At 40.6% G+C, this 13,409-nt stretch overlaps 1 protein-coding gene across 1 annotated transcript in view; it reads right to left on the bottom strand.

Moving 5' to 3' along the window:
- LOC122004338 (3-phosphoinositide-dependent protein kinase 1-like) overlaps positions 1-4,330 on the bottom strand; it is a 46,124-nt gene extending 41,794 nt beyond the window's left edge. Inside the window, exon 1 of the mRNA XM_042559244.1 lies at positions 2,908-4,330. Coding sequence (XP_042415178.1) covers positions 2,908-4,111 — 1,204 coding nt within the window. The 5' untranslated portion in view covers positions 4,112-4,330. The remainder of the gene's footprint in view (positions 1-2,907) is intronic.
- Positions 4,331-13,409: the final 9,079 nt, after the last annotated feature.

Raw genomic sequence — 13,409 nt, 5'->3', positions numbered from 1 at the left:
GATGTTGTTCCACAAAGAGTTGAGGAACAACAACCAGTTCAAGTAGACATACCTCTTCGCAGGTCTGATAGGGTACGTCGTCAGCCTGAGAGATACTAATTTCTCTTGTCTGACCATGATGACGTTGTGCTCATAGAGGATGAGCCTACCACCTATCATGAAGCTGTGATGAGACCAGATTCTGAGAAATGGCTAGAGGCCATGAGATCCGAAATGGAATCCATGTACACCAACCAAGTATGGACTTTGGTTGATCCACCTGAAGGGGTAAAACCCATTGGGTGTAAGTGGGTCTTTAAGAGAAAGACTGACATGGATGGACTTATCTATAAGGGTCGCTTGGTAGCTAAAGGTTTCAAGAAGATTCATGGTATTGACTATGATGAAACCTTTTCTCCAGTAGCGATGTTTAAATCCATTCGGATCATGCTTGCTATTGCATCATACCACGATTACGAGATCTGGTAGATGGATGTCAAAACTGCGTTTCTGAATGGAAACCTACTCGAGGATGTGTACATGACACAACCTGAGGGTTTTGTAGATCCACAGCATACTAGCAGAGTATGTAAGCTGCATAGGTCCATTTATGACTAAAGCAAGCTTCTCGGAGCTGGAATCTTCGATTCGATGATGCAATCAAACAGTTTGGTTTCATCAAGAACGAAGATGAGCCTTGTGTCTACAAGAAGGTTGTAGGGGGCATAGTTGTCTTCCTCATATTGTATGTGGATGACATACTACTCATTGGGAAGGACATCCCTATGATTCAGTCTGTCAAGACCTGGCTAGGGAGTTGCTTCTCAATGAAGGACTTAGGTGAGGCATCCCGCATTCTAGGGATACAGATCTATAGAGATAGATCTAAGTGATTGCTTGGCCTAAGTCAAAGTACATATATTGACAAGGTACTCCTTCGGTTTGCCATGCATAACTCCAAGAAGGGATTTCTGCCGATGTCACATGGCGTGAGTCTTTCGAAGACTCAAGGTCCCTCTTCTAGAGAGGAGAGAGACCGCATGGATCAGATCCCTTATGCCTCAGCCATAGGATCGATCATGTACGCCATGCTATGTACTCGACCTGATGTCTCGTATGCTTTGAGCATGACGAGCAGATACCAGTCAGATCCAGGTGTAAGTCACTGGATAGCGGTCAAGAATATTCTTAAGTACTTAAGAAGGACTAAAGAATATTTCTTGATATATGGAGGCGATGATGAGCTAGCTGTAAAGGGTTACAATGATGCCAGCTTCCAGACCGACCAGGATAATTAAAGATCGCAGTCTGAGTACTTGTTTTGCTTGAATGGTGATGCTGTGAGCTGGCAGAGTTCACAGCAGTTCTACGACGTTTCCATCTCATTCGAGAGATTATCGAGAGAGGAGATGTGAAGATTTGCAGAGTACCTACAGAGGCTAACATCACAGATCCCTTGACCAAGGCTTTGGCACAGAGGAAGCATGATGGTCACACTAGGTCATTGGGGCTTAGAGCCTACACTGATTGGCACTAGTGCTAGTGGGAGATTGTTAGCTAAAGCCCTAGAGCCAATCATTAGATGATTGTATTTTGGACTTGTTGTATCATATTCTTGTATATCAATAAAGGCATTTGTTTGGTTATTATACTTATTTGTATTAGTGCCAAATAGACTAAGTATAATAGCGTCTTGAGTAGAAGGTTCATACTTATATCAATCGATTAGTTGAATCGATAGTGAGATGATATAGGGAACACTACTCTAAATCATTCCTAGTCGAGTATTAACATTCAGGGACAATGTTAATGCAATAAGACTAGCATGTAGGTCAGCTCGATGACTTGATCTCACAAGTCATGGATATAGAGATATCAAGCTGACACATGGGTATACATTGGAGAATGTATACTGAATGACCCGCCATGAGAAAGTATCATGGATCGTTATATGAGTGTCATATACTTTCTCATGTGGCTATTAGTATGACTATTAGTCCTTAGACCTGAAGTCACCATGGATCCCTACATAAGGAGTTATGTACTTTGGTTTCGTCAAACGTCACCCGTAACTGGGTGGACTATAAAGGCGATTACTAGGTATATAACAAATTATGCAGAGGGATGTGAGTGATGTAGATGGGATCTATCCCTCCCATATGACGGGAGCGACATCGGTATTCTTGATAGAGTGAGACCACGAAGTGCATGGCCATGCCCAAATGAGTCAATATAGGATATTGAGCTCATTTGATTTAGTGTGTCTACTTGGAGTTCAAGATTTAGATTGATTAGAGAATGACACGGTCTATGCCTCATATTGATCAATCTAGATGTCTAGGATAGAAGGACACTCACTACAAGAATTTTTGCATTCAACAACACCCAATAGACAACGCTTTTTAATAAAAACGTTGTCGTTCTTTGTTTTACAACGCTTTTAGTGAAAAGCGTTGTCTATGGTATTTACTTTTTACTAAAGACAACGGTTTTTAATGAAGTGTTGTCTTTAGTGTTGTTGTTTATGGTCAAAGACAACATTTTTTTAAAAAAACGTTTTTTAAAGTGTTGTGTATGTTTCCCCTAAACTCACTTAAAATAAATTCGCAGCCCTCGCTTTGCTAAACTCTAAACCCTCAAACCGCGCGCGCCTTCTCCTCACCACTCCTCTCCACGAGTGCCTTCTCCTCTCCTTCTCCTCTCCACGAGTGCCTTCTCCTCTCCTTCTCCTCTCCACGAGCGCCTTCTCCTCTCCACGAGCGCCTTCTCCTCTCCTTGCCGCGTGATCTCCTCTGAACCCTAATCTCGACCCAAACTCCTCACGCAAAACTCCTCACGCCGGCCCAACTCCTCCAAGTCGAGATCCCTAATCTCGCATTTCCCCATCTCCTCAATCAAAGTCAGCTTACCCTTCCTAATCTTCTCACGGCTCCTCAACTCCTCTGAACCCTTCGATCTTAGTTCCTTCCTCGCAGAGCAGATTCGAGAGTAGGAGGAACGGAAGAAAGAAAGGTAAAATTACCGGCGCCAGGAACGGAGGCCGCGCCACCTCTGGCAAAAGCTCCCATTTCACCCCATCGAAGAAAGGGTGCGCCTTCACCTCCTCCGCACCCCCACTAAACCCTAATCTCCTCTCCGGGTCCTTGACCACGAGCCGCTCGATAATGTCAGTGAGATCGGTGCGCCGCCGGCCTGGGAACATTGGCGGCAGCGTAAGAATGTTGCGCAACGTCTCCTTCCTGTTCCGCCCCCGGAAGGGCGTCTGTCCGTATGCCATTTCGTACGCCAGGATCCCAAGCGCCCACCAGTCCACCGCGAAGCCGTGCCCTTCGCCGCGCACCACTTCCGGCGCCACGTACTCCTCCGTCCCCACGAACGAGAACGACCGCTCGTCGTCACCACCGGATCCTTCTCTGGATTTCGAGATGGACGAGGAACTCGTCCTACGGCGACTCGCCGGGGAGACTCTCGCCGACCTCCCTTTCTTGATCTGGTCGTCCGCGGCGCCGAAGGAGAACACGCGTGTGAGTTTCCTCCGGGGGGCGTGGCTGTGGTTGTCGGAGGGAAGTGGAGGAGGAAGGGAGGAGTGGGTGGTCGATCTGGCAGGGAGGTGGCGGGAGAGATCGAAATCGGCGAGCATAATATGGCCGGATGAACGGAGGAGGACGTTCTCTGGCTTGAGGTCGCGGTAGGCGACGCGCATGGAGTGGAGGTGGGCGAGAGCGGTGACGATTTCCGAGAGGTAGAAGCGGATCGCGTCCGCGGAGAACGCCTCCTCGTTGGAAGGAGAAAGGGAGCGGCGGAGGGCGTGGAGGTCGCCGCCGGGGCAGAAGGGGATCGCCCAAGCGAGGAGGTCCGGCGTCTCGACGGAGCCAAGGAGGGAAGGGAGAAACGGGTGGTGGTGATCACCGGGAGCGGCTGAGAGGCGGGACAATAGGGATAGCTCCCAGCGGGCGCGGCGGAGAGCGTGGGGTTTGGCGGCGGACTGCTTGTCGAACACCTTGAGGGCGAAGAGCGTGGGGAGGCGACTGCCGGGTGCGGCGCTGACGAGGAAGACCGAGGCCATGGCTCCACGGCCCAGGACGCGAACCGCCCTGATCTGGTTCAAATCCAACACCACCTCCTCATCCATTTGAATTTGGATCAACCAACCTATACAATGCAGGTAACGTGTTTGAGTGTTTGCCTCAATGGTCTCTGTTTCCACATCTCGCTCGATTCTTGTTCTTCTTGAAGCAGCTCAAGCGCTCAAGCTCCGTGTGTTCCTCTCACCCAAAAATTGAGGTCTGCAAACAGTAAGTGGAGGCAATACAAGACCCATCTCACCCAAAAATTTATTTTAAGCAGGCGTGACAAACCTGAGGAGTTGAATGAGCCACCTGTTGGCTTTGAAATTACAAGAGAAGATTGGCGTGCGTTTGTCATTAGTCGCATTTCTGAAGATTTCATTGTAAGATTCTAAATTTTTTCTTTTGAAACTATTCGATCATAATTCATTATGTATTATTCAAATTTGATATGTCGCCTGTTTGAAATAACTAGAAACTCAGTGATCAACAAAAAGAGCGAAGGAAAAAAAATAGATATCCTCATCGACTCTCACGCAAAGGGTATGCACGCTTTGCTGAAGAAATTGTAAGTATTTTTAAAATATATTTCCTCTAAGAACCCTCTAATTGATTCACATTAAATTATTTCACATTTGTTATTTGATTTTTCTTTGTTGTAGGGGACTGAATTATGTGATGATAATGACATCAATAGAGCTATTATGTGGAAGAAAGGACGCGCCAACAAAGGAGGAGAGTTTGAAGGTGAAGATTTGGTGGACACAGTACACAAGATTGTAAGTAAATTTTCATGTTCTTCTGATAATGACTTCAATATATCTTCTAGTTTTCGAGAGTAAAGTTGCATGCATGCATACCCTTTGCGTGAGGAAGCCAAGGCAAGCAGTGCAATGAGGAGTTTAACAGCCATTCCTTGCATAGCTTGAATTCTCAGTACTAGAGCATGTATTGAGGAAGTAAATGGTGAATGAATGCATTGAGAGCTTAGAGGTGACGGGTTTATATAGAACAGATGTGGATTTACTAGGTATCTAGGTTTGAAATGTTCTTACTTGGAGAAGAGATCAAGTCGAAAAGTCTATTACATGCAGTGGTTTCCTTTTGCTGCAATCAATTAATGGTGAATGAGCATTGAGAACTTAGAGGTGATAGCTAGAGTTTCTATAGAACAGATGCAGATAAATCAACCAGGTTTGAAACGTTCTTGACCTTGTATCTAGGTTTCTATAGCATGCTCTAGATGGAGGAAAATGTAATCCATCTGTTGCATTTGTTGTATTTTCATATGTTTCTCAGTGAACTTCTAAACAATTCTTTTTTCATTAATTTATTAAGGCTTATTATAAGTTTCAGTTTGATGGTGCAAATTGTTTTCTTTTGTAATCCATCTGTTTCTTCTTTGGTTTAGGGAAGTTGAAGTGAATCCCTTGATAGCTGTTTCATAGGTTTGTTCCATATTTTCCAGTACGTACTGGAATCACTATCAATAGCCCTCAAGGACTGTTTACAACCTTGCAATCAAATTAATTGGACTTATAATCTAATGTATGGTCATCTGGAGCATGAATATTGGAGGATTCATGAATGACTCTTCGGATGATGAATGTATGTCATTTAATATTGGTTCATGTATTTATTTAGATACATCTTGAGTATTCCTATAAATACCCTATGTATTTAACAATTCAAAGATGAAGAAAATCAGAAGTAGTTGAACACTAACACTTGGACGCCAACATTTTTGAGTTGGCGCCTAGATTTGACCATCTAACAGACACGGCTAAAGGATCAACTTCTATGAACACCCTTAATAACTTATACAGATATTTGTGAACAATTAGGTTGGTGGCTATCATTTATCCTCCCTTTTTGTTGTTTTTTCCATGTACCCAATGCAGCTTTCATTTCAAAGGTTCCAAGCTGATGAACAAGGATGGGTGGACACAATCAAGTCAGTGCGATTTGGAGGAGCTGTCAGGATTAGTACCATGGATTGGCTTGGGCAATCTCAATATTTGCGTCAAACTGTCTTACGGCCTTCCCTATCATCTGCAGTATCTGAGGTATACTATGCACATTTACCGTGAATTTTCCTTATTGAGCTTGGGCTAGTGACGGTTACGAATGTATTTTATTTCAAGAACCGTATAAGCAAGTGTTCGTGCATCTAGTTTTATAACAATGCACTTCGTATCTTTGATCTAAAAAGCTTCTGAAACAAGTCATCTTCTCCAAGCATGCCCTGGTCAACATGCTAGTCACCTACTGGAGTCATTTCCTCGATGGCACGGATGAATACCTGAAATCCATCCTCTACTCCACCATTCTTTGCCACTCCTCAAGCCGAAACAACTGCAAAGGTAGAGTCAACATCAAGTATTACATTGTGCCTGGCTACAAGAAGACCGGGGCCGCAAAATCCAATAAAGACAGGTCAAACATCAAGTAGCATTTTGTAACTTATTCCTCTTAGGTTATATGCTTGGTTAATATATATGCTTAGAACTTGTAAAGACAGGTCAAACATTAATATGCTTGGTTAATATATCCATCTACAGCACTCCCGCTTTTTCCTCTAAATATGATTTTCATTTAGCACAGAACTAATGCCAATTTTTTTATTTTGATGCAGTGTTTAAAGAGCTTGAGTAGAAGTTGGCCCTAAAGAAAACTTGTCAGTTACGATATAAACACACTTACGGTATGAATTACATGTATATATAACATTGACATATTATTTAGTACGAGATTTACATGTATGAAAGTTTTCATACAAAATTTCTTGATTGCCTACAACCCCAGGTGTGCTGATGACAAGTTGAAGAAGATGGCTCTAAGAGTGATAGCTGAAAGCCTTTCAGAAGAAGAGATTGCTGGACTTAAAGAAGCAATTCCATGCGATGGACACCAACAACAGCGGTTAGTCAATGATGAGGTTTTGTAAAACTTGTGTGTTTGAAAAATTATTGTCATGAAGTTAAGGATAACTTGTATGATACAAATTTAATTTGTGGATCAATATGTATACATTTTGTTTGTATAATATAAAGTTTTATTTATTTGTTAAATAGTCTTATTATAAAAATGATTGTGGTTGTGGATATTCAATTATATGTAAATTTTGAGTATTTTTTATAATTTTTGCTATTTAATTAAGAAAAACACTATTTTTTATAAATTTAAAAAGCCAACGTTTTTAAGTAATAAAAGACAACGCTTAAAAAACAATGTCTTTGAGACCAACCACAACGCTTTTAAAGCGTTGTCTTTGATATGTGCATTTTTACAACAGCATCTTTAACAACGCTTTTTAAGAACGAATAGACAACGCTTAAAAAGCGTTGTCTTTGTGACCAACCACAACGCTTTTAAAGCGTTGTCTTTGATATGTGCATTTTTACAACAGCATCTATAACAACGCTTTTTAAGAACGAAAAGACAACGCTTAAAAAGCGTTGTCTTTGTGACCAACCACAACGCTTTTAAAGCGTTGTCTTTGATATGACTTTCTACAACACCATCTACAACATCACTTTTTAAGTACATACGACAACGCCAAAAAAGCGTTGTTGTTTAGCTTTTTTCTTGTAGTGACTTGACATATATTGTGAAGAGTCACAATTAGTAGTCACAAGGTGATGTCGGATCTCGACATTCTTGTAACTTGGATAGTAATGATATGTTGCTAGATACCTCTCATTACTTATGCTCCTAAATGAGTTTAGGGCATTGCCAACGTTACAAGAACCTATAGGGCCACACACTAAGGACAATTAGATGGAGATTAGGTTCATATGATGAACCAAGAGGATTAGATTCATTTGATGAATCAAATTAGATTAAGAGTAATCCAAATTGGGCTAATTGAGTTAGACTCAAGTTGATTCATGTATTTAATGAGTCTAATTTAGATTATGACTCATTAGATCAATTTAATTTAATAAATTAGATTCATTATATTAAGTTGGCTTGAATCAAATGGTTAGATTAGATCAACCATGAGAGAGATTGAGTCAAGTTTGACTTGACTAGAGAGGAAGAGGTAGAATCAAGTTTGACTTGACTCTTTGCCACATCATGAGTGAGGTGGCGAGATGTGGACCAATAGTGTTGCTCCACATCATCATGGTTTGCCACCTCATGGAGGTTACAAGCCTCCATTGCATTTAATATGGCCGGCCACATTAAATGAGTGTAGGTTACTCATTTGCCACATCATTAGTGAGGTGGCAAGAGGTGGACCAATGGTAATGGTCCACATCTTCATGGTGTGCCACCTCATGGGAGTTACAAGACACCTCTTAATGGCCTCAACTTAATTGTAATTAAGTGGAAATGGGGGTTACACAACCTAATGTGGCCGACCACTTTAGTTGTAACGCCCGCCCTTCTTACCCAACCAAAGGCGGCGCTACGTTCTTATACTACTTACGTACATGTTTTACTATAACAGCGGAAGAATAAAAAGTTTAAAGAATTTAATTTATTAAGCATAATATCACATATTCTGATTTGTTCAAATGTGCATATATTGAACTTATAACTAATCATATTAATTTGTCCGGATCGTTCTTTGCCGAGCCACCACCACACACATCACTATCTGCTCCTCCTGTTGCTCCTCTAGCTCATCCAGCTTCTTTATCTGCGGTACAAGGAAAGTAAGCTGTGAGCACTCATGGCTCAGTAAGTTCCTTTCCTACTCACTAAAACCGAAAATCATCGTATATTAATATCATGCGTAGTATCATAAGCATACGACATACAAGGGTATCATATTCATATCATGACATTATATCATCAGATAATTCAAGCACATATGTAGGCAATGCATCATGAATTTGAAAGCTTATACTTATAAGTACTTGAAATTCATATCATCATTAGAGGGGATCCCGGTTTGTACCACATACATAATGCGTAGGTCCAAGGTAGCAAGTCTTGAGCCCTACCATTCATACATACTAGGCCCGAGTCTTACTCCATCGACCTAGGGCACTCAAAGGCCCATTACTGACGAGGCCCGAGTCTTACTCCATCGACCCCGGGGCGTTTACGGAGCCCACCCTTGGTACAAACCATAAAAATAACTTATCATGCATAACTATCATATCATGTCCTTAACAATCTTTCATGCATTTATTCTTTTTCATCATTTCTTTTCATTATGTATAGCATTTTCTATGCTATCACATATCATAACATAACTTCATTTCTTTTCATTATGTATAGCATTTCCTATGCTATCACATATCATGGCATATTACATAACATTATGTATAGCATTTCCTATGCTATCACATATCATGGCATATAACATAATTTCATTTTCTCCTCATTATGTTTAGCATTTCCTATGCTATCACATATCATGGCATATTACATAACATTATGTATAGCATTTCCTATGCTATCACATATCATGGCATATAACATAATTTCATTTTCTCCTCATTATGTTTAGCATTTCCTATGCTATCACATATCATGGCATATTACATAACATTATGTATAGCATTTCCTATGCTATCGCATATCATGGCTTATAACATAATTTCATTTTCTCCTCATTATGTTTAGCATTTCCTATGCTATCACATATCATGGCATATTACATAACATTATGTATAGCATTTCCTATGCTATCACATATCATGGCATATAACATAATTTTATTTTCTCCTCATTATGTTTAGCATTTCCTATGCTATCACATATCATGGCATATTACATAACATTATGTATAGCATTTCATAGAAGGAACCTTGCACTAGTTCGGTTAGACAATAATCTTACTCACCTCTTTAAAATATTTTTGGTTGAAATCCTAAGGTTAGATACTCCTCTGATCATACATCATATCAATATAAAATCATGGAAAGGAATCCTTCTACATAGCATAGAAAATCTTATCATGAAATGAGGTCTTGTTTAAATCATCCTAGATTTGAAAACCTTTTCTTTAGCCGAATTTTATTAAATTCTTTCCTAGGTTTTCTAATCCTTATAAATCCGAAAATCACATAAAAACCTTGTACCACAGGTGAGGGGAAGCTTACCTTCTTCGCTTAAGTTTCCTAGGTTTGAGAACTCGCTTGGGGACCTTTCTTCCTTGCTTGTTTGCTCGGCACCAATGGAGGAGAGGAGTGGCTAGGTCTTTTGGTGGAGAGGGGAGGAAGAAGAGGCTTCTTCCTCTTTGTGTTGCTCGGCAACAACAAGAAAGAAAGAAGAGGGAGGGAGTGAGGAGGAAGAGGAGCTTCCTTCCTCTTGTGTTGCTCGGCAACAAGAAGAAAAGAGGGGGAGAGGGAGGTCTCGGCACAAAGAGAGGAGAGGAGGATGAGTGGGTTGAGGATGAAGTTGAAGCCCCCCTCCATGCCTATTTATACTAAAAGGAGGGGAGGGAACTTGACTTGATTCATCCTCCCTATTCATTTCTCCCCTTAAATGACAAGAATATTCTAGAGATATGCCTCTTGAGTTCTCTCTTTTCTTTCCCTTAATCTCTCTCTTTTTTCTCCTTTAATTAAAATTCCTATCTCTCCTCTTACAATATTCTCTCCTATCCCACTTGGTTAATACATGCATGCATCCACAAGAGAACCAAGGTTCAAAACTTGGTTATGTATATTTTTATTTCTTTTTACTTCCTTTTTCTTTTAAGTAAAAAGAATCCTTTCTTATTCTTAACTACTTAATCCTTTCTCTCCTTATCAATAATTCTCCTATCCCCTTTGGTATCCTATACATGTTCCTTACAAGAGGTCCAAGGTTCAATCTCTCTTCTAACATTTTATTTTCTTTTGTACATAATAATTCGTATATTTCCATATTATGCATTATGCATAAATATTTCATACATGTACATATTATCTCATATTTCTTCCTTTTGTCTACATTAATTCCATACATTTTAAATCATGCATAGATGATTTATATTCTCGACTTTATTTTTCTTTCATAAAGTTTTAATCATCTAAATCCATCTTAATATTTAACTTAGAATATTTACACCTTCTTTTCATTCGTACTCTCATTATCCTTACTTTCTTATCTAGGCTTTCTAGGGGTGTTACATTAGTGAGGGGAATGAAATGAATTTTTCATTCAAGCCTCATTCACTCCTTTCTTCTTCCTCAAGCTCTCCCTCTCCCTCTCCTCCTTGCTTGGCCGAATCTTACCAAGGTGCTAGCACACCTTTGTGTGAGGTTTTCTCCACCTACGTGTCCGTGTGGATACTTCTAGAGGACCGACGCTTGACGGTCTAGAGATCCGGCAATTCCTTGGACGAGCGGGAACGCGAAAGGGTACGCTTCAAGGTATACTTCTTAACACATAGATCTAGGAGTAGATCTAGATATTTAAAAACTCGTACTTGTAACTTTCGTTCGGTTTTCCTTGCACGGATCTACGGCTTTGGGTGATTCGGGGTTTCCGCGACGCGAAAAGCGGTTTTCACGGCCCGAAGAACCCAACACTATAAACATGTGAGATTAGGTTCTAATCTTCTTGAAGCCCTAGAATCCATCATGGCCGAAACATAACAAGAAGAAGAAATAAATTCCAAGTGACATATCCACATGAATACTTAGTCAAGTTCTTATCATATCATAACATGTTGAGATCCATGAGCATGGGTTCTTCTCTTTTTATTTTTATTCTTAAGTATTCTAACCTTTCGAAAATATCGTAAGCGACTTGTACAATAGGTGAGGGGATACTTACATCCTTGTGGTTGATTTCCTTAGAGAAGTAATCTTGATTGTGGAGCCTTCCTAAGGAGGAGTCCTCTTTGTTTTTGGGTTTCGGCAATGGAGGTGGGGAGAGGGTCTTGGTCACGGTGAGGAAGAGGAGGGAGGAGGAAGGGAAGAAAATGAATTCTCTTCTTTAATTTCCCCTTTTATTCATCATGAGAGGAGAAAGGGAAAATGCACTTTTCCTTCTCCTTTCTTTTACTCCTTCTTAATGAAAAGAGGAAGCAAGAATCCTCTTTTCTTTTGAGAGGAAGAAGGCTACTCTAACTTCTTATTCTAAATGAAAGAAGCTCTTTCCTTACTCTTAACTATATTATCACTTCTCTTTCTAACAATAACTTCTCTATTGGTTAACACATACATGTATCTAGTAAGAGATCCAAGGTTCAAACCTTGGTCATCTCTTTTTGGTTCTATTTTTGCAAATTTACACATAAGGCCTATTTTTATTCATGATAAAAATATCTAAAAATCTTGCTAAGTATTCTATGGGTGTTACAGTTATAGGTACTTCATCACATTTACTGATGACTTCAGTAGATATGGTTATGTGTACTTGATGACACATAAGTCTGAATCCATTGAAAAGTTCAAAGAATTCAAGAATGAAGTACAGAACTAGCTTGGCAAGAGTATTAAGATACTTCGATCAGATCGAGGTGGAGAATACCTTAGCCATGAATTCCGTGACTATCTAGCTGAGTATGGGATTCTATCCCAACTCACTCCTCCTGGAACACCATAGTGGAATGGTGTATCCGAAAGGAGTAATCGTACCCTATTAGATATGGTACGGTTTATGATGAGTCACACAGATCTTCCGACATTCCTTTGGGGATATGTTCTAGACACGGCAGCTTTTATACTCAACCGAGTTCCATCCAAGGCCGTGATAAAGACACCATATAGGATATGGACTGGGAGAGATGCCCAGGTGTCTTTCATGAGGATTTGGGGTTGTGAGGCTTACGTTAGACGTCAAGTCTCAGATAAATTAGGACCCAAATTCGATAAGTGCTACTTTATAGGATATCCCAAGGAAACTAAGGGATATTACTTCTACATTCCCAGTCTGCACAAGATAGTTGTGGCAAAGACTGGAGTCTTTCTAGAAAGGAACTTTGTTTCTAGAAAGACTAGTGGGAGTACATTCGATCTTGAAGAATTTCAAGATGTGGATCCTAGAACTGAAGCCTCGATGGAAGTTTAACTGGAACCACAAAGTGTTGTGGCTGATGTTGTTCCACAAGGAGTTGAGGAACAACAACCAGTTCAAGTAGACATACCTCTTCGCAGGTCTGATAGGGTACGTCGTCAGCCTGAGAGATACTCATTTCTCTTGTATGACCATGATGACGTTGTGCTCATAGAGGATGAGCCTACCACCTATCAAGAAGCTGTGATGAGACCAGATTCCGAGAAATGGCTAGAAGCCATGAGATCCGAAATGGATTCCATGTACACCAACCAAGTATGGACTTTGGTTGATCCACCTGGAGGGGTAAAACCCATAGGGTCTAAATGGGTCTTTAAGAGAAAGACTGACATGGCTGGACTTATCTATAAGGGTCGCTTGGTAGCTAAAAGTTTCAAGCAGATTCATGGTATT

The sequence above is a fragment of the Zingiber officinale genome, chromosome 7B (assembly GCF_018446385.1).
Source record: "Zingiber officinale cultivar Zhangliang chromosome 7B, Zo_v1.1, whole genome shotgun sequence".
NCBI lineage: Eukaryota > Viridiplantae > Streptophyta > Magnoliopsida > Zingiberales > Zingiberaceae > Zingiber > Zingiber officinale.
Note: the sequence above shows the minus strand (reverse complement) of the source record. Positions and strands in the feature narration are given on the sequence as shown.